Below are 23,084 nucleotides of genomic sequence, written 5' to 3' on the forward strand. Positions count from 1 at the left end.
AAAAATACATTAAACTAAACTAACACAACCAGACTTGACCCAAGCATCACCTGCAACACTCCCTGATCCTTATCATCTTAGTAAGTTTCCAGACTACTTCTTATGTATCTCCTAATACCTCATACCTCATATGTAATATGTAATACTGTAAACTGTAATAATGTAATCCGCCTTGAAATGCAAGGTAATGGCGGAATAGAAATCACTAATGTAATGTAATTGCAGTTCTGTTGAGTCTGCTATATACTCTGAAAAAGCTGAAGAATCTGTATTTGGGCTGGTAGTCTTCAGTCAGGATACTGAAGCTGGTATTACTACTGTGGTGAGGACTTCTTAAATCACTATCCTCTATTATTACATGCATTGTGAAGCTCCTATTGGTAGGGAACAGAAAATCCTTTCCCAAAAGCCATTACTTTTCTAAATGGTACTCCTACCTGACAAACATGAAATGGACACTTTAATTTCTGTGTGAGGAAGGGATATCTCAGAGATGCTCAAATACTGAAGAATGTTCAAGGATTGCTATTGGGACCTGCAATTTAATGCTTCTTTTCCTTCTTGTATCTTAGACCCTATATTGTCGAGTAATCAAATTAACCCCATCTTTTATAAAGCTGTGCTGCCTAGCTACCTATTCCTATGGGCGGCTTGGCATTTAGCTTATGCTGATCAGCAGCACAGCTTGATAAAAAGGGAGGGGGGTGAAGGTTTTCAGAAAATAAATAAATCAAGCTTCTCTTCAGTGTTCATTAAATGACAGTACAGTGTTCTTGGTATTTCCTCTCCAGTGTTCTCCCTAGGGCCTTTTAGCTGGGCGGTCCGCCCAGCTAATTTAGACAAGCGCCCGGCTATCATCTGCTGCCGCCGCCGCTGCTGAACATTAAAAAAAAAAAACGGCTTGGAGATTTCAGCCCGTAGCGAGTTTATGCTCCGGGGCTCTATTGGGGGAAATGCTGCCGGGTCCTGCCTTCGCGGAAACAGAAAGTAGGCAGGACCCAGCAGCAAGAGCAACAAATTGTAAGTTTCCCGCCTTAGCCCGTAGCGAACTCATGCTCCAGGGCTCTGACGTGTGTGCCGGCTTCCCTTCTCTTCCCTCCGAAACCGGAAGTTATGTCCGGTGCGGGGAGGGGGGGAAGAGAAGGGAAACCGGCACACACGTCAGAGCCCTGGAGCATGAGTTCGCTACGGGCTAAGGCGGGAAATTTACAATTTGTTGCTCTTGCTGCTGGGTCCTGCCTACTTTCTGTTTCCGCGAAGGCAGGACCCGGCAGCACTTCTCTACATCGCTCCTTAGTTTTTTGAAGTGGTGCAGTGAGGGGCCATCGGCTGTGGTTACCACAGCCAGCACTTTACTGGCGCAGGCAGTAGCAGCAGGAGGATGATGGTGGCCTTATGTAATCAATGAGGCGAGCCCAGCGATAGTGCTGCAGTGCCTGCGGGAGGCGTGCGAGAGTGTGACAGCCGCCCTGGAGCCGCTGCACTTCAACAAACTGGACTTTGGTGAGACCGCGTGCTCAATCACTTCTACAACGCAGGTGCACGGGAAGCGCAAGAATGGGGGTAGAAAGTGGCCAGAGTGAGAAGGTATCAGGCCCCGTGAGGTTGTTGGGGGTGTATATGGGTTTTTTATTACTTATAACCAGCTGAATTTCAAAATAAAAGTGTGAGCAGAGTGGTTGTACTGCTATAAATAATTCGTTTAAAAAGTGCACTAACGAATTGCCATCTTAATGGAAATTATTGCAAGCCCCCTTGTTAATACTGCTGTTTTCTTGGTAGTTATTTCAGTTGGGTTTATTTTTTGGGGGGGCAGCTCAGAAGAGCCAAACTGAGCAATCTTTTACTTCTCCTTTACTGTCACTACAGAATTTGCTTTTTCTTCATTGTCATTTTCAGAGCCCCCCACTCCCTTTTTCCTGCTTCTCCTTTTCACAGCTGGGCCTTCCTCCCACAAAAGGACAAACGGTGAGTGAGAAGTGTCACCATCACATTGTCCTGTCCAGAAGGCTGAGCCAATCTTCCATGTCTGCTTTCATAGGCTGTTCAGAAAAATCTAAAGTTGGAAAAATTGAATTGAAGTTTTCCCCATGAATTTGATTGTACTTGATGAGAAAATAATTTTTTAAAAAAATTTGAAAGCCCTTCCTGGGGTCCCTCAAAATCACTGATTACAAAGCTCCCTTTTTCTTAAAATTTGCTATTATTGTTTATTAATGAAGCAATTTTCTTGGTATTATAGCTATAACTGTTTAGATTGCTGCAGCTGCCAATGCTCCTGGAGGGAGGTTTGTCGGTCATCTCACGGTGGGATTCGTATGGAAGGGAGAGATAGGAGGGTCAGCGGGGTGGGGGGGGGAGAAGTGGGCTGCTCTGGTTGCTCCAAGGCCTAGCGTCATTAACTTCTTTGGGCAGTGTTTACAATTTGCTGCTGTTGCCAGCTTCAGGCCTTCCTCTCTGCCAAGTCCTGCCTAATTCCTGTTTCCATGAAGGTAGAATCCAACAGAGAAGGCCCGAAGCCGGCAAAAACAGCAAATTGTGAATGCTGCTGCCCGAAGAAGTTCATGACCGGGGATGGGGTGACAGAAGGAGGAAAGGGAGCAGAGGGTGGAGAGAACTGCTGCACACAACTGGAGGGAGAAGGAAGATAGGGGAGGGTGGGAAAGGAAGGAATGAAAGGAGATGCCAGGGCATGGAGGGGGAGGGAGAGATGGAAGAAAAGGAGAGAGATGCCAGGGAATCAGGGAAGGGAAGGAGACAGATGCCAGCCCGTGGGGTGGGAAGGAAAGAAAGGAGAAGAGGAGGTGGTGACAGAGAGAGAAAAATGGAGAGCTGGCAGAGCTGAAATCAATTATGTACAAAGGAGAGACGGGGCACAGGATAGACAGTTTATGGAAGGAACATAGAAAGAGGGAAGATACCATATGGAACAGGGAAAGGGCAGACAGTGAATGGAAAGGGCTGATGCTGCATGGAAGACAGAGAGAGGACAGATGCTGGCTAGAAAGAAGAGAGTGAAGACAAAATGATTAAAGCAGAAACGACAAAAGATAGAAAAAAGATTTTTTGTTGCTTTAGAATAAAATAATATTGTAGTTGTATTGATAAAACTTTTAGAAACAGAAAATAAGGTAATCTTTTTACTGGACTTATTTTAATACATTTTTTACTAACTTTTAGAGACCAAAACCCCCTTTCTCAGGTCAGGACAGTATAATGTAACAGCAGTATACTATATTGACCTGAAGAAGGAGGCTGTGGCCTCTGAAAGTTAATTGAAAAATTGATTAGCCCAATAAAATGGTATATTCTTATCTTCAATTTATGTTTTATTTTTATGTGTTAATTTGTAAAGCGGTGATTGTTATGTATCAGTTTTTTCAAATTTACATTTACTGTCTTTATATTTTGCACAGTATTAGGGGACAAGTGTCACTGTTTCTGTGGTGGCAGATTCTGGTTTCTTGGTGGTTCAGTTTAATTTTTGTCTACATATTTTTATTTTTAGTTTGTGATTATTCCATATTGGGCAAGGGTGTATCTGTGTTCTGTGTGTATGAAAAGGACATGGTTTTCTGTTGGCATCGACTGTACAGGATCAATTGATTGTGCAGGATCTGGTTTGTTTAGTTTTACAGTGTGTGTGTTGGTGTTCTAGTGCTCACTGCAGTGTTTAAGATCCTGCCTTGTCCTAGGTGTACCCTTGTTGTGTGACTCATGGATTATTACTAAAAAATAACTTTTTTATATAGAGGAGAGGGTTGTTAAAAATGATTAGCACTGGATGTCATATATACTAGGTACGTCACTGGATTTAATGACCCTATTCTAACCACCAAATTTCCCCATCCCGCCCCACCCGGCGACTTTTTCATGCCACCCGGCTGAAAAAAATTTCTGGGGAGAACACTGCTCTCTAGAGCAGTGTCTTGCAAACTCTCTGGAGTCTTGTATTAAGTGAAGCCTTTCAGGCATAGCAAAGGCACTCTGCTGGAACATTTGTGAGACCTAAGGTACACATAAGTGCTAGTATTCTGTAACATAACACATTCAGGAGGCACATAAATTTGGGTGCTCAGATATAGAATTGTCCTTCAAATGTTTTTGGACTCTCAGCAAAGAAATTTAAATAAAGTATATAATACTCCTGGTGAATTTCTGTGTAAAACAATTCAACTTCTGTGCAAAAAAATTCAAAATTCTGCACATAAAATGAACAAATTCTTCAAGTTTATTTTTCAAAATTTCAATAATATTTTGTTAATTATCCAGAATTTCAGTATAATCCAGTACTTTCAATAAATTATACCACTCAGTTTTTCACCCTATGCTCTTCTCTGCACCCTGCCTGCCAACACACTCACACCCTCTTCATGCTGAACTTGTAAAGCAAGGGTGTCAAAGTCCCTCCTCAAGCGCCGCAATCCAGTCAGGTTTTCAGGATTTCCATAATGAATATGCATGAGATCTATTTGTATGAACTGCTTTCATTGTATGCTAATAGATCTCATGCATATTCATTGGAGAAATCCTGAAAACCCAACTGGATTGTGGCCCTCGAGGAGGGACCTGTTGTAAAGGATGATTGCATGATTGGGAATAAGCTGGTGAAGACACAAGGCAGCCTGTTCTCTCCAACTTTCACCAGTCATGCAGTCAGCACTCTCCCAAACCAACCCTGCTTCCCCTTCCTCAAATAAATAGCCTTCCTTCTCTCTCCATGTAATAATTTAATTTGTCAAAAGAAATGGAGAAAAAGTAGAGCTAGAGAGATGTTTTCTAAAGGGTTTTTTTTTTTTTTAATTCTTTGTTTATTGTAATTTGAAATAATATCCAAGTCATACAACTTGAGCAGAAAAAACAAAAAGAAAAATTTTACAAACTCAGAATTAACTAAGTGTTGTAGGAAACAAATTATTCTCTTCTTAGACCTCAACAATCTTATGTGGGAGAGGTCATACTACATGGGACTTAGGGCTCCTTTTACTAAGTAAGGTGCGCTAACATTTTTAGCGCGCGCAAACCACACGCTAAACGAAAAATACTAACACAAGCTCTATGGAGGCGTTAGCGTTTAGCGCATGCGGTATTGTAGCGCGTGCTAAAACCGTTAGCGCACCTTAGTAAAAGGAGCCCTTAAATTAATGAAGAAACAGAAAAAAGAAACTAAAAGGCTTAATCGGTAACTCTTACATCTATAATTACATCCCTTTATCCTCTTGAGATCTTCTTTAAGTCTAGAAAAGTCCACGGATGGTCAGGAACAAAAAAGGTGTACTTTGTCCCTGCATATTTAATGAGGCACTTGCATAGATACATTTGTTGAAAGGTAACCTCAATCTCTTTTGTCTCTTGCCTCATTACTAAGAAAAGTTTCCTTCTCTCCTGGGTTTCCTTGTTCACATCAGGGAATATCCATAAGCGCTGCCCAAGAAAGGGAATCTGTGATTTACGGAAATACATCTTCAAAAGAGAATTTAAATCTTGCTGAAAAACAAAGGAAACAAGCAAAGTGGCTCTTTGTTCAATTGTTGACACTGTTGATTCCCAAATCTCTGAAATATTTCCCAAGTCCATTGTAGTTGGCACTTGTATTTGATTCTCTGTTACTGCTGGATCATTCCCTGTCTTTTTTTGTAACCACAGGCAAATAATAAATCTCGTTTAAAGGAGGTATAGCGTCGGGAGCATAGCCAAGATTTTATATTAAATATTTTCTAAACAATTCAGCAGAATTTTTGTAGAAAATTCCAATGACCTTGAGAAATTTAATAAGTGCAAATTAAGTTGCCTATTGAAATTTTCTAATTGTTCTATTTTCCTGTGTATTATGATTTTGTCCTTAATCGATATATCCTTCTGATTTCAAAGTAGTTATATCTTCATTTACTGCGATAAATTTAACCTCATTCTCTGATTTAGAATCTTTTACAATCTTAGCTAAAGTGTCTACTTTCCTTAACAAGTCAGTAGTTTCTTGAGCAGACTTCTGAATTGTCTCTTCCATTCTTTGGAGCATTTTCCAGATGTCCAATAAAGTTACCTCCGGCGAGGTTGCCACACTACCTGTAGCTCTCATCGATTGCACCTTCTCCACAGGGCTTTCTCCGCCCAACTCCCCTCCACAAAGGGCACCCCCGCAACCACATCGGTATCGGGCTTTCTCTGCAGCCCAGGCGTCTCACCCACGGGACAAGGAGGGATGAAGGGATCTGGAGGTGATAGGGAAACATCCAGCTCCAGCACGGCAGCCATGTCCCCAGGCGCCAACACAAGCAAGCCTTGCCCTCCAGCATTTGTAGGAGTCCTGGGAGCAAAGTCGAGAATCGTTTGGCGCAAATGTGTCGATGTGTCCGTTGGTGAGGGTCCCATACGGACTGCCCCTTTGCGCTTCATATGAGGCACCACAGCAGGAAAATCTAGCAGAAGCTAGAGATCGAAGTAATGTTCCTGACTAGCGCTCACCACACGCTGCCATCTTGGCCACTCCCCGTCCACTGGGATCTTTAATCAAATGCTAAAAAAAATACTGACCCAACACAGCCAGTGTTTCGCCATAACAATGGTGCCACCTTCAGGAATCTATAAATAAATACATATATATTGCAGACATCAAATATAAACATAATAAATAAAACAAAAAATATGTTGATTACAACACATTACCGTATATACTTGAATATAAACTGATCCAAATATAAACCAAGGTAACCTTTTCCCCCAAAAAATGGAGGAAAAAGGTTGACTAATGTAAACCAAGATTAGAAATTTGGGTATGTGAGTATCATAAGTAATGTCTTAAGTAATCACTAATCTTCCAGTTGGGGCTGTTTCGAGTCCAAAAAAGCTAAAGGAGAGCTGACAAATATCTTCCTACTTGGGGCCACGACACCAGCCAAAGTTTCTGAAGTTCTATCCCCAACAGAACACCTGGCCTCAGTCACACATGCAGAAAACAGAAAAATCCTTTTCAGATAGAAACCCACAAATTAAAAGTACTATTGTACAGAAACGAAACTCTAATAAATGCATTTCTTCTTGAACAGTTCAAATTATAAAAACAGATGGGGAATGTGTGGCACAGTGGTTAGAGCTACAGCCTCAGCACCCTGAGGTGGTGGGTTTAAATCCCATGCTGCTCCTTGTGACCTTGGGCAAGTCATTGCCCCAGGTACATTAGATAGAGTGTGAGCCCATGAGGACAGAGAGGGAAAATACTTGAATACCTGAATGTAAACCACTTAGACTATGAGTGGTATATAAATACTACAAATAAATAAATAAGATGTACATTTTCAAAATTAACTATTTTGATCACTAAATTGAAAATAAAAGCATTTTTCCTACCTTTTTGTTATCTGGTGATTTTATTTTTCTGATCATATTGCTCCCTCTTTGCTCTTAACTCTATTTCCAAGGCCACCTTATGCATTTGCTGTTTCTTTCCTCTCCTTCACCTCTTGCACTACATCCATCTTTGGCACTGATTTTCATTTTCTGTTTTCTTCCATTATTCTGATTCCATCTCAAATCTATCTTTCCATCTCTTCCCCTCCATCCATGTAAACCATCTCTTCCCTCTATCCCACTTCCCTCCATCCATGTGCCACCATCTCCTTCTCTCTTCTGCCCCTCCCTTCTTCTGCTCTCCCTTTTTTCTCCCTCCCTCCCTCCCCACCCCCAATTCCATCCAGTTCTGAAGCACCCCTCACTATGAAAACTACAAGGAGGTCGCCAGCACGGGAGCAATTCTCTTGCGCTGCCTGTGGCCTCCTCTGCATCGTTCCTTTGCTGTGGTCTGCCCAAGCGGAACAGGAAGTTGCTTCAAAGAGGGGGGGGGAACTATGACAAAAGAACAGTGGCTTAGGCACATTTGTCCTTCACTACCTGCTCTCCCTGCCCCAGACCGACATCACACATACAGTTCAGAGACTCAGGAAGACAACGCTCTATGCTGGTGAAAGGCCTTTTTCAGGCTAACTGAGTTTTAAGTTTGGGTTCAGTCATACCCCTAGGTTTCTCTCTCCGTGGATGACTTTATGGTGTTTGCATTCAACGTTAGTTGATACTTTGAGCAGTTCTCTCCCCATCTGTTAATCAGAAGTAATTCAGTTTTTCCCTTGTTGGCTACTAGACCATTTGTTCAGAGTTCAGAGAAGAGCGACACGTCTGATAAAAGGGATGGAAAACCTTTCATACGCTGAGAGATTGGAGAAACTGGGTCTCTTTTCCCTGGAGAAGAGGAGACTTAGAGGGGATATGATAGAGACTTATAAGATCATGAGGGGCATAGAGAGAGTAGAGGGACAGATTCTTCAAACTTTCAAAAAATAAAAGAACAAGAGGCCATTCGGAAAAGTTGAAAGGGGACAGATTCAATACAAATGCCAGGAAGTTCTTCTTTACCCAACGTGTGGTGGACACTTGGAATGCGCTTTCAGAGGACGTTATAGGGCAGAATACAGTACTGGGATTTAAGAGAGGATTGGACATTTTCCTGCTGGAAAAGGGAATAGAAGGGTATAAATAGAGGATTACTGCTCAGGTCCTGGACCTGTTGGGCCGCCGCGTGAGCGGACTGCTGGGCAAGATGGACCTCAGGTCTGACCCAGCAGAGGCATTGCTTATGTTCTTATGTTGTATGAAACCAGCTGAAGATCTTCTCCAGGCCCATCTTAATCCTCAGTTTAGTCTTCACATCCCTCTGGATAACTGGTCAGGTGACTCACCCCCTTACTGAGCTAAGAAAATGTAGGCTTCTTGGTACTTGACTGGAGGTTTTTCATCCTCAGAAAAGTTATAAATTGCAACTACAAGTGTGAATGTATGGAGGAGGGTGTGGGAGACAAAACAGGAAAAGTTAAATATGCATTTTACTTTGGTGCTCTCATTAACAAAGAATAGCTAGTTTAGCAGCTGCCAAATTGAGAGATGACACACTCTCACAGTATGTCATTTAACATTAACACTGAATAATTGATAACCATGGGGGTGTAAGAGTGTGCTGGGAGCAAATCATACCAGGAAAGTGAGTGAACTGAGAGTTTGTTGTAGTGCTTTGATTTCATTATGTCTAAAAGAACTTCAGAAATACCCTCAGTGCTGTCTGTTAAAAACTTAGGTGTAATGAGGGTAATTTTTTTGTATGTTCAATATTTTTTTTTGTTTATAATATGAATAAACAATGTTTAAACACAAACAGATTCATGGCCAATAATGAGAAAAACTGGGCGGGAACTAAAGTACCTGGGTATCTATTTTGGACACAAAATTTCAAAGACCGTTGATTACAACAAAGAATATCTTTTGAAGCTGATCGTTACACTCACGACTAAAGGTCACCTCTGCAGCTCACCTGGTGGGACAGATTAAACACCATTAAGATGATGTTAGCGCCAGTGGTAAACCATGTACTCAGTATGTTGCCTGTATATTTAAACCCAGCCTCATTTATTTAAAAAAATTTTATACCACCAGAAACTCAGTGGTTTACAAAATTGACATACATATAACTATAACATCAAATGTCGCCCATAGCAATACTATAAATAATCCTCCTCTTCTACAAAATTGCGCTAGCAGTTTCTAGCGCGGGGAGCCGCGCAGAATGGTCCGTGCTGCTCCCGATGCTCATAGGAACTCAGTGAGCGTCAGGAGCAGCGTGGGCCATTCAGCGTGGCTCTCTATGCTATCTCTGCGCTAAAAACCGCTAGCACGGTTTCGTAGAAGAGGGGGCTAAGACTCTATGGCAATAGCCAATAAAGCAGTTTCAGATTAATAACATATAGGGCAATTAAAAAAAAACATTTCTGCAGGTAAAATAATACATTACTGTATAAATGAATTTTTTAAAATAAACATTTCTAGGCATGCATAGTGCTATTTTGCATGTACTTTTACCTGCTATAGGGGCATTCCTGGGGAAAGGGTTTAGAACTACATATATTAAATACTGTAATCTTTGAATACCATCACAGGTAGCCAAACTCTGAAGAAGGTAAACTAATCTTTCACTCAGAAAAAATTATCCATAAGAGTTATCAGGTATAAATAAATGTGTATGGCTTTTTCTTCTATGGTTTCTAGCTATGGTATTCACACTGGAAGTCACCAAGTATTTGATTATTGTTCAAAAATGCAAATAACAGCTAGAAAATGCATTGCTCATTAATCTTGCTCATTGAATGTGAGTGAGAGACTGGCCAGTTAGTCACACAATTGGACATACATAAGCTTTACTTCTTAAATAATAGATATGCCAAACCAGACTGTAATAAGATTCCCAACAGACATCAGTGGCAGGTCAAATAACTTATGATACAACAACCCAAATGGACATGGATCTAGGACATAATATCACTCGTAGAAACACAGAAAGCGATAGCAGATACAAATCATAAAGCCTGTCCTCTTCCTTAGAGATCTTCTTTTTGTCCTATGCTTTCTTGATTTCAGTACAGTCCTTGTCTTCACCACCTCTGCTTGAGGGCTGTTTCATGCATCCACCTCCTTTTCCATAAAGAAATGTTTCTTTAGGTTGCTCTTGACTGTATCCCCTTTCACTCCTATGCCTCCTTGTACTGAAGCTTATTCCAGAGGATCTCAGACAGCTAAACTCATTGAACATGTAGCCTATAATATTACCAGGCTGGACTCTCTGATTCCTCAATAAAGCTTGAAACAAAGAAATAAATACACTTACAGTTCAGTTGTTCTTAAGGGTTCCTTCTCTCACAGAATCCACATTCAACCAGCCCCTCCTATGGATAGGGAAAGCTTGGAATGTTTAGTACAGACTTTCTGTGCTGGGTAATACTGTTTCAACTTCTGTCACTAAGCTGTAATTAGACTAGCAGATACTAATGTGTAAACCTGATGGGGAAACAATGCTTTTAAGCCATGTGTTAACTAGCAATGGAGTCTGCTTTTACACACATACACACACACACACACCAGAAGGAGCAACAAAAGGGAAGCTCCAGCCCACCAGGGATATAGCAGTGCACTCTGGGAACCTGGGTTAAAAAAATACTCTCACTGTTACAGGCAATCTGCTTCCATGAAAGTAGAGGCAGAACACTCCTTGTTCCAAAATGTCCTTTCAGTTGAAAAAGGATGATCTCGTGTGCAGTTATACCTTGGAGGTACTTAAATATCACTGTCTTTCCTTTCCTGCCATGTGCTTTATGAGGAACACAATTGCCATTTTAATGGATGCCTTTTGAATCTACTCCATCCTGTTTATAGCTTTTTTTTTTTTTTTTTCCCTTCAAGGTGTGGTCTACAGAGTTCTACAAAGGACTCTGAGGTGTCACCAGTTATTTATACTGAGGCATTATTATCTCCTTTTTCCTGCTTGCCATTCCTCTCCCTATATAGCCAAGCATCATTCTTGCTTTTTCTTCCCGAGTAGTTAAATTCCATAGCATTTGTCAAACGTAAGAACATAAGAATATCCATCTAGTCTAGTATCCTGTTTCTAACAGTGGCCAATCCAGGTCACAAGCATCTAGCAGAAACCCAAATAGTAATAACATTTCATGCTAGCAATCCCACGACAGGTAGTGGATTCCTCCTAATTTGCACGTATTGGGTTGTCAGTCAGTCAGAATCAAGGATCTGCCCAAGCCACACCCACTGTCCTCCACCCCAACCATTTAAATAATATCACTGAAAATGATTTCATAACTCCTGCCTAAACCCTTCTCCTTTTGGTGATGGCATAGGAAGTAATGTCATAACTCTTCCCAGGCTATACCCCTTTCCTAAGTTGGCAGCACACATAACATTTGTTTTACACTACCTACTACTATCTTGGATGAGTCGTGTGATGTTTATCACTAGAGAGCACTCCTTGCTGCCTTGGAGGAGTATGTGCAGCCACTAAGCATGTGCAGTTGGTGTCCTTTTATTTTTCTTTGCCCTTAAAAGTGTGTTTTTATGTTCACCATGAACATATGGCATGCTGATTTCTCCCCTCCTGCGCCCATCTAATTCATTCCTTCATTATAACTCTAAAATAGAGAGAGCCCAGCTATGAAAATCCCCCCCCCTCCGCTCACTGTCTCAGCTTAAACCTTAAAAGGTGCCTTTACAGTTACTATGAGCAATAGACAGAGAAAAGCATGCTGACTCCCCCTATCCTCTCCTCCTCTGTATCCCTGTTTCTAGAGGTTGCAAACTGAATCTGGTTAATTTTTTATTTAAGACTGCAACACTTTACTCCCAAAGTTTATCTGTACAGAATTTCCCTCCCCCCCACACACACATTTTCCCCCTTGTCTGAACAGTTTGTTAAATGATTTTAAAGCCATAGGTAACTTGAAGCCCTGAACAATTCTCGTCATGAGCCACAGCAGACAGAAAGGACAGTCCATCCTCAAACCCCCACCTCTTTCTGCAAAGCCCATTACAACTAAACAAACACCCCCTCCTTTCTCCTACTGTGTGAAGTACAGTTTTCATTCTAATAATATTTATTAGCATTGCTGTTAAGAGTAGACAATAAAGTTTGTGCTTTGTTTATTATGCTACAGTGCTAATTTTATACCTCTTCACAGCAAATACTTTCATTTGCTAGGCTAATTTGGAAAGCTGGGCAAAATTTAACTTTACTTCAAAATTGGAAATGTCACATTATGTGTTTTTGGGGTAACCCCTAAGTTTTCATCCTAAGTTACTAGCAGAGAGTAAAGAGATCTGACATGAAAACATGACCAGAAGACAATCTGACTTGATTTCCAACATATGTTTGAAGGTTTATTTCTTTTATATGTATTATTTTTGGTTTGAAGCAACAGGTGTAAATTCCAGTTAGGCAAAAAGGCAGATAGGATGTTAGCAGTGGAAGAAGAAAACTGAGAGTCCCTTATGACTAGAAAATATATACAAAAATATAGATATTTACTTTGTTTGGAAATATGTAGATATATAAGGCAGGCACAAAGTAAAATAATATTTTAAAGGATTGCTAAAAAGAAGTACTTTCAAAAAGACTAAAGTTGCAAAAGAAAGTGAGTTGCACATTAAAATTCAGTTTTAGATAGTCCTTAGGGAAAGAAGAGTTCTAAAACATTGCTGCCTTAGATTGACTAGCCCCACAGTAAGTTGGGGTTGTGATTCTGTTTTTTCCTGTTGGTCTACAAAATAAGGATGTTCTTGTTTGTGATCCTTCTCCCATTGTCTTTAATGTAAGCCTTTTGATATTTAAAGCTCTAAAAGGTAATTTTAGAAATTTGTGCACAATGTCAGCTTTGTCTATTTTTTATGAAGGTAGATAAATTCCTTCAAATTGTTATCTTAGACATTTAATTAAAGGTTAACCTAATAGATGAAATAAATTTATTAACGTGTTATACTTTAGCTAGTACCCCCAGGGTTCAGTATAAACCACTGTACTAATTTTTTTGTTTGTGTAAACAGGTATATGTGGGACAGCCACAAGGAGGGAGCTACATGGTACAGCATGTTCATCAAATTCAGCAGGTCCCTCCTCCCCAAGGATACAGTATAGGACCCGATTCCCAAATCGGCCCTTTGAGATCCTTGCCTCCAACCATAAATTCAACTGTGGCCAGTCAGAATACTCAACCTCCATATTTAAGGTATTAGTTCTTAAATCCATTTTAGCTGCTAAGAAATATTTATCCTGTCTTTTTTTTTTTTTGGAGGGGGGGGGTCAATTTTGCCGTTTCCTTAAAAATTGAGATAAATTAGTATTACCATATATACTCTAATATAAACTGATCTGAATATAAACTGAGGTAACCCTTTTCCCCCAAAAAAGGAGGCAAAAAGGTTGACTTGAAAATAAACCAAGGTTAGAAAGTTGGGTATGTGTAATTTGTCATCCCCACCAGAATACCTGGCCTCAATCACACATGCAGAAAACAGGGAAAAAACCACACCTTTTTAAATACAAACCCTCAAACTAAAAGTACTATTGACACAAACAAAACCCTAATATGCCAGACTCTGCACATAGTACACTACAAAAGAAATAGAAAGAAATGCATTTCTTCTTGAACAGTCCAAAAACTATAAAAACCACAGATGTAAATATTCAAAGTTGACATATTTCAATCACTAAATTGAAAATAAAAACCATTTTCCAACCTTTGTTATCTGGCGATTTTTATTTTTCTGGTCATCTTGTTCCATCTGCGCTCTTAACTCTGTTTCCAAGGCTTCCTTATGCATTTGCTGTTTTTTCCCTCTCCTTCACCTTTTGCACTACATCCTTCTTTGGCACTGATTTTCATATTCAGTTTTCATATTCATTTTTCTGCCTCTGTCTTTCCAACTCTTCCCCTTCCCTTCATCCATGTGCCCCATCTCTTCCCTATCTTCCCGTTCCCTATCTTTCCCTTCCCTCCATCCATGTGTCCCATCTCTTCCTGCCATCCATGTACCACCATTTCCTTCCTCTTGCTGCCCGCGGCTTCCCATTCCTTTGCTGTGGTCTATCTAAGCGGAAGCAGGAAGTTGCTTCAGAGGGGGGTGTACCATGGCAAAAGTACAGAGGAGGCCACCTTCTTAGGTACTCCTATCCTCTACTACCCACTCCTCCCTGCCCCAGACTGACATCGCCCTTACAGTCCCGATGCTCCGGAAGCCGACGCTGATGCTCTGTGCTGGACTGAAGGGCCTTGAGTTTCTGCGCATGCTAATTTTTATTGCACCCTGTTGGCCTAGACAGCTGTGGTTCCCAACATTCATGATCTCCTCACCAATACCTATCAGGAATCACCCTACTCAAACTCTTGCAACACAGAGATCTGATGCGTCCCAATTTATATATTGAAAGTTAGATAGTAAATTGCTTTCCTATCTTAGAAGATATTAAGAATATCATATTAGCATCCAGAAAACCATCCAAAAGAAAGTCTTATCAGCGCAAATGGAACAGATTTCCATGGTGGACCAATACCCATGAGCTAAACCTGACAAATTGTTCTGGCATATCTACTGGCATATCTACTTCATATTTCAAACTCGGGGTTAAAACCTTTTTCAGTGCAAATACATCTTATAGCAATAGCAGCAGAACATGATTTCATAGATTGAAAATCCATTGCTGTGCATCCTTTAGTATCAAAATTCACAAGGGTTCCCATGAACACTGAACCTTTTCTGTGGTTTCCCTCTTTAACCTGAGATCTTAATGTAGATCTTTCTTGTCTCTTGTAAGAACCCTTTGAATCCTTGGGTTAGCTTCCCTTCAACATCTAATATAGAATTGGTTAATACAAGGACTGGTCTACTTCCTCTTTACATACAAAAATAGAGTTGTTCTTTGGACTATCCAAAATTCCTTCCTTTCTCACCAGCTTTATCTGGGGCCACACAAACATACATCAGAATCAGTTCTACATTTTTTAGATTGGAGATGAGTGGTTCTGTTCTTAGAGCAACCAAAACTCTTTGGAAGTTGTCTGAGTTATTTATTACTTCTAAATGAACGCTTTTCAGCTGGGTTGCTTATTGTATTTCCTTCTATTACTTTCATTCAGGCAAGCAACCACCAACTTGAATTGGTGTATATCAACTGAGAACAAAAGCAACTACTATGCACTGCTAACCTTGGAACAGTTTCCATCCAAAATATCTGCAAAGTAGTCACATGGGTTTATACTCTCAAAACATTGTTGTCTGGACCAATCTGAAGCCCAAGACATATGTCCTTTGACCAAGCAGTTTTTTAAGTTCTTTATTTATAGATTTGAAATAATAACATGCAAAGCACTTGTCTATAGAAAAACAGAGTCAAAAACAAGATCATTCCTAATTAGGAAACTTATTTTTTAAGAAGATAAATTAACTCTTCCTTAGACAACAAAATAAATGGGGAATGTCTCACATATAGGAGAAGAAAATGAAAAAAAAAAAAAGATGTTTAAAAAATAGACCATTACAAGACAACCTGACCCTAATATTCTCTTAGCTAATTTTCATTCTCCCCCAGAGAGCTTCTTAAGGTTCAAAAAGCTTTCAGCTGATCTGGAGTATAGAAGTATATTACCAAGATGGCGTATCATACATTTACAGGGTATGGTAATAAAAAAGATCTCCCAGTCTACTTCGTCTCTCATCAAAAGAAATTCTTTCTGTCACTTTTTCTCTAAATCCGGATAGATCCAAATTTTTTATCCATTAAACAGTTTTTGAGAATTACGGAAATACAATTTCATTATTGAGTTTTAAGCCTTGCTCAAAAACTAATGAAGCAGTCAGAGTTTCCCTATCCAATACATCAGTTGTGGCCAAGCAGTTTTATAAAATCTTTTTTGAGTATCAAAATTGCCATCCACTCTTATACCATCAAACAAACCCTCAATATAATAAGCTGTCAGCTTTGGTGTCTGCTTTATTCTACTTATCCATGGAAAAAAGTGGAGTTGCTTTCCTGCAACAGGGGTTCTCCATAGACAATAGGAGAATGTAGCCACACTTGATCCTTTCATTATTCCCAAATAAATAAATGAAAACTGCTAGTGCAACAGATGGTACCACTGGGAGACTCTTTGGACAGACTAATCTGATTGATTGATGTACTAGCAAGTGCATTCCCCTGCTGTCTGTTGAGAACCTCTGTTAGAAGTAAGCAACTATGCCTTTTTTATAGTAAGATTACTGCCCCTACCCCCTTGGTACACAGTGCATAGTTTTTGATTCATTATATATGCTGTTCTTCTTAACATATAAAATTAGAACATTTTTGTTTTCTTTTACAGCACAGGCCATGATACAGTTGCAAATCCTACATATATAAACCAGAGCTCAGGTCTTCAGTCAACAGTGGGCACAACCGCTTACCCTCAACAAATGGGAATGTCTGTAGATATGACGGCTTACCAGAACAGTACATCCAATTTGCCTCAAGTAACCAGCTACCATTTGTCAATGCCAGGCCACACAGCTTCACAGCAACCTTCAAATTACTACCAACAGCCCCTTCTTTGAAAACAAACCTAAGCCCATATTCTTGAAAGCTGATTTGCTTACTAGTCTTGTGACAAATGTCACTAGAGTAATGATACAAATAGGAAATTTTGCTTCCTGTGGAGGAAGACCATAAATTAATTACCCTAAAACTATTGCACTAGAACATGAAGTAATTTATTTTAAGAGAAATTAAGTCCAAGGTTGAAGATTGTGTTGACAGATTTTAAGGGGGGTTGAATTTATGCTAATAGAACATCTGTAATTTCAGGTTAAATTATCTCAAATGTAAATTTTTTGCCCTTCATTTCCCCAAACTATTTTTTTTTTAATTGATAGTCACTATTATTGTATATCATAAAATAATCCCTTTGCTCTGAGTTGGTTATTAACTCTTTTAGTGCTGGTACCAATGTGTCTTGTAATGATTCTACTAAAACTGTTTCCTTTTTCTCTCACCTTTCCATCTATATTATGTGCCCCTAGTCAAATAGCTTCTTAGTGGTGCTAAGTGCTGTATACAAACATCCTGATCCTGGGGCCAAGGGACCTATTTTCTTCTTACTCTATATTTCCCCTTCATTCATTTGTCAATGAATGTGCCATGGTGATTCACCTTATAATATGTAATACTAAAAGCTTCTTTTCTGGTACAGTGAGTCTAGAAAGCACGTCGGTGAACGTAACATGAAGAAATTGTGCTGGGCAGGGAAAGGGGGAAGAAGGTAAAAGTAGTGATTTTTTTTTTAATTATTTGTAAAAAAAATGGCTCTTTCTTTATGGACTTTCCAGGCAAATGAAACCAGCACTAATGGGTTAGGCTCATACTTTAAATAACAGTTTTCAGTTTTGGTTTCTTATGTTGTTTAATTATTATATTTTATTTAACATTGTTCCTCCAAATGGTTTTTTTCTGCTATTCTGTTTTCATTTCTTAATAATTTTTACAATTGTATCACTATCTCATTAGTGTGTTGAGAGGAAGTTGAAGCAAAATAGACTAACTGTCTATACTAGGATTTATCATTCTATGGAAAGGACAACCATTTTTTTTTTATTCAATAAGGGAGCCACATTTGCTGGAGGTAAAGAAAAAAATTGCTATAGGTAGCAATGAAATTCAGAAAGGTACTTTTTTTTTTTGTTGGCCTTCAGAAAGGTACTTTTTTTTTTTTGTTGGCCAAGTGCCAAGACTGCTGCCTTCCAAATAAAATGGGGATGATGACTTTTGTGTGTTTTATAGAAACAGTTTTTATTTCAGTGAAGTATATTAAGGTTAAGGGGCACAATATTGATAACCAACGATGTGCGCCTAGTTTATTACCAGCTTCCTATCTGTTTTATATTAGGAGAGATTGTAGTATATTCTTTTTGGTAACTCTGGTTCTGTGGTTTATATCGATGACCTCTGGATGTTACCAAACCACATTCTTGATTATATTAGTGCTAAACACAGAAAAGCCATGATCCCCTAATAAAATCATAGATGGTATCAGCACCATTGTGATATGCTAAGACTATAACTTGGGTACAAATTTTGTCATAGAGGCATTAAATATACTTCTATGATAAATCAAGAGAACTGAATAGAAAGCTCATATTACCATTCTGACCATATGCTTAGTGTGTGGAAAATATCAAATTGATAATTCTTCATTTGATTGATATATTTCATTTCTTGTCTTAAAATAATATACTTTTTAAAAAGTATTTGCTACCTGAATGTATAGCTTTTTTCCCCCCTGTGGCCAAACCAAAATGCCATTCATATACCAACTCACGTCTATTAATAACCAAAATGAGATGTGTTGCACATTATGTCTTGTAAAAAAAAACACATTATTCTGTAGCATGTGTGCATGTAGAAACATGTTTGCTTTGTATTGAAGAACAAGGCACGAAGAAGGGTTTAACTAACACTCAATATCTAGAAAGCTGTACAGAGCGCCATTGAGACAAATTTGGAACTGAGTAGAGATCTTTAACTCTGCATAAACGTTAGATTACCCATTTGGGTAGTTTAGGGTTTGTGGCCCTGGCCTAAAGGTTTCTGTGTGAATGAAATGTGTAATTAACATCACCAAGTGTTGTGTAACCCCTTTCAAAAATATAGGGATTTGATTCTCTTTGTATTAGTGTGTTAGCTTCTAGGGATTTTCATATAATTCTGTTCCATTTTCATCTCTTTGGCTTGAAGCATAATTATATTTATGTGTATATTTTTAAACATATTATAGAAAATAATGGATATTATAACTTTGATACACACAGCTAATTTATGTATGTGAAACACAACACATTTCTTCTATATGTGATCTTTCTGATAAACTTTAGAAAATCCTTTTTGCTTTTATTGGTGTTTTTTGTTTCCAAAATTTAGTGCATGCTGTCCTGAAAATGATTTTCTGAGGTAATTGCAGCTTGTTCAGTTGTTAGTTCATGTGAAAACGCAGCCAAATCTGAAACAGGATGAATCTAGAACATGGGAAAAACAGGAGTAGTATATGTAAAATTCCCTTGAAATTCTTGTTTTGTTTTCAATAGTGCATATGGAAATTTTAGTTTTTTCGATGTGTTAAGTTTTGTTTGCTTACCATTTTCCTTTTACATGAGGCTGTTGAATAGACAAGCTTTTCCAAATGATATACCATATTAAAATATTGACTTAACATATAGGTTCAGTTTATAAGCAATTTCAGAAGCTGCTGTTTAGACTATTTATTGCAGGGGTCCTCAAATATTTTTTCAAGAGGAGGGTCATATAGGATATTTTAAAATCATCAAAAGAAGCAGTGAAAGGTCCCCTTCAGTTCTGCTGAACAGAGTGGGAGGTTCCCCCTGGAAAATTGCTAGGTTTGTTGCCATTCCATACTGCCATTGTTATCTTTGGCTGGTGGAGCCTCACAACCCAACTAGTTTTGCTGCTGTTAACACATTTATATATACTGTATATAATTTAATAAAAAACTTCCTCCACAGGCTTAATTCAGCCACAAGCAGGAAAAGTATGGCAGCAGAAGAATGGCTTCTATGGGCATATCTTGCTGGTGGGTCATAGTTTGAGGATCCCTGATCTACTCTCTAGAAATCTAAATTCTATATCTTAAATATATTGTTCCAAACCATATGTTTGTTTAGCTTTCTCATAAGCAACAGGTTGTCGGTGAAAGATATATTAATAAAAGTTTGACTGGATTCAGTGTATTGATATAGCATTTCTAGCATCTGGTTCTGCTATATTATTTCAAAACCACTTGAGTCAAAAAGAAGATTAAGAGATTTATAGATTTATTTAGTCATTTATTATATATATAAATAGTGTATATAGACATTTGTCTGTGAAATTTTATATATACTGATACTCCTTTTTCTTCTTTAAAAGGAATTAAAATTTGTATATATGGCAGCATTTGATGTCCTAACATTTCTTTATGTTGATCTTGTGTTGTTGTTTGTCCTTAAAAAAACAAAGATAATCGGGACATCACAAGTTTCTTTGGTTTCTATGAGTGGCTAATCAAGAATGATTTGTATGTTTGAACTGGATGTGACACTGAGTGAATGATGCTGCCAGGATTTGTTTGCTCTGCAGAAGATTTCACTGCTTAATCTGCTTCCCCCCCCCCCCTTTTGTATCTGTGGGACAATAAAACCTAGTAAATCAGGCCTCCTTGTGTTGCTCAAGGCAATTAACCAGGAAGGTAAAGAGTTTGCCAACTGTTGACAATGAGGAGATGCCCTGATCATTTGTCACAGGATTTTCTGTCACCTTTCTGCTATATATGAGGATGATTGTAATCTAGTATTGAAGAATTTTGGTATTGAAACTTTAAAAAAAAATTTCTGTGTATATGAAAGTGTCTAGGTGTTAATAGCATAGTATTGTGTTTGTACTTCTGTAAATATTCCTATTTATTTCCGAAGCTTGTTCATAATTAAATCTTATGCTGCCAAAGGAAATGTTAAATTAGTTCAGATTTTTAGATTTGAATGTGCGTTCTCTTAATGATAATCACACTGACACAAATCCATGTGCTCACTTCAATAGATATGATTTATTCTGGTATGTTAACATTAATGCATTTTTATTTCTTGAGTACTATAAAAAGTGTATCTTGGAGATGGATCTCTGCTAGAGTATGTAATTCAATTGAAGATAGATCACTGTTGTCTCATTAGTTTATGTACATCATTTTTAATCATTTTTTGAGTTGGGTCCAAGAAAAAGCTTCAGAACTTGAAGAAATTCCAGGTTACTCCAGGATTGAATGCAAAGCTACTAAAGTCTGTACTCGGACATTGTACTTCATCTGGGGCTACTGTACTACCGTTATCTTCTTTCTTTTTTTTTAAAATCTTCTGAGTTTAAGTTACCTTATATATACCTCCTGTGGTGGTAATAAAAAAAAAAATAGTTATGGGCAGCATTACAGTAGTCTGTTTCTTTAAAGGTTGTTATTGGAAGTGTCTTTATTTGAAATGGCTCCCTGATGCTCTAGCTATGCATTTTCTGGCTGGTGTAATATGCTAGCAAACAACCACTTTGTTACTATGTCAGGTAGTGGAAATCACATCAGGTTATCTGGTATCAAAAATAAAAAGTGGATAAAAAAAAGCCTCAAACTAACCTGCCAGCAATTTTTACCAATGTATCAAGCTGTGAATCATATCAGCATAAACAACTTCACTTCTCACATGCCAAAAAATAAGTCCAGATGAAAAATTCCACTCACTGAGCACAAAAACATTAAATATCACACTTATCTTTCATGTGCAGGACTTATACTCAATCTAGTTCTTCAAGTGTTCCAATGACCAATATGTAACCCATTCTGAGCTTTGGGGAGGATGGGCTAGAATTCGAATTAAATAAATAAATAAATATTTATCAAGAACAGACTTTAAACTCGCCAGCACAACTGTGCTCACTTTCATATCCCGACAAGCTTCCTTGTTTTGCCATCACCTTGTCTCTATAGTTCTATAGAGACACTTTTTATTTCTTGATGCCAGAAAACCTAGTGTGATTTCCACTACCTGATGTAGTAAGTGGTTGCTAAGCTATTATAGTCATTATTCATATAATGTGTATGAGTGTAATATGCTGCCATGTAATGCTCTTTTCAATCAGAATGTATTGTATCTGTTTAACATTAAAGTTTTAAAACTATTAGTATATAGAGAGAAAGAGCATTAGATATTTAACATTAGTATGATAAGATTACTCTCAAGAGTTTAACAGTGGTTCCCACACCTGTATTATTGACCCTAAAGATGGTTGCATTTTCAAATAATATACATATAAAAAAAACTTAGACATGGAAGATCAGTAACGACAGTTTTCACATGTATTATATCCTGAAAATATAGCTGGTTGTGGGGGACAGGTTGAGGTACCACTGGTGGTGTACTAGACATTATTGAAATTATAGCCTAATCCATGAGTTGCTTAGGTGGATATAGACATTTGCTCCCCCTTTTATGAAGCTGCATTAGGCTTTTTTATTGCCAGCCATAAAAGCTCCGACGCTCATAGAAGTCCTTTGAGCAGCGGGGCTAGTACTTCCGCAGCCAGCGATTTAAAAAACCAAAAACTAACTCGGCTTCATAAAAAGGGGCCTTACTTTGTCTCTCTCAAATTTCAGTTGGGTTTTATTCTTTTTGTCACTATTTTTTCATTGTTAAACATTGTTGCAGTATTTTCTAGGGATGCACATTCACAGTGTACATTTGATTTGTTACTATGTACTAAATCAATTCAACACATGTATTGCATGTAAACTTATGAATTAATTGTACTAAGTTAATTTGTATATGTTTAAATTTTTATTAAAAAGAATGTGTGAAACAAACTGGGAAACAGAGAACAATAAACCAATTTTTTTTTTTACCATGTGCACTTCCCTAATATGTACTTTATTGTCCCCAGAACTGAATTTGCCTAGTTTTTACTTTTTACTCCATTTGTTCATCTATTGCCTGACTTATCTTTTTGTTGTTGGTTTTGTTATATTTCCCCATAAATCTTTTATTATATGTTTTTCATGTTCAAACTCTTTGCTGAAAGCTAGGAAGTACTTTAATAGTAACATTCCAACAAGCTGGTTCATTTATTATTTTGGATATGAAATGGCAGCCTGGTG

The 23,084-nt window shown here is 38.4% G+C and overlaps 1 protein-coding gene across 1 annotated transcript in view; it reads left to right on the top strand.

Annotated features, from left to right (window-relative positions):
* Positions 1 to 22,836, top strand: part of STAM2 (signal transducing adaptor molecule 2) — a 101,654-nt gene extending 78,818 nt beyond the window's left edge. Inside the window, exons 13-14 of the mRNA XM_033945078.1 lie at positions 13,423 to 13,604; positions 16,734 to 22,836. Coding sequence (XP_033800969.1) covers positions 13,423 to 13,604; positions 16,734 to 16,962 — 411 coding nt within the window. The 3' untranslated portion in view covers positions 16,963 to 22,836. The remainder of the gene's footprint in view (positions 1 to 13,422; positions 13,605 to 16,733) is intronic.
* Positions 22,837 to 23,084: the final 248 nt, after the last annotated feature.

Source organism: Geotrypetes seraphini, chromosome 5 (assembly GCF_902459505.1).
Source record: "Geotrypetes seraphini chromosome 5, aGeoSer1.1, whole genome shotgun sequence".
Classification (NCBI taxonomy): Eukaryota; Metazoa; Chordata; class Amphibia; order Gymnophiona; family Dermophiidae; genus Geotrypetes; species Geotrypetes seraphini.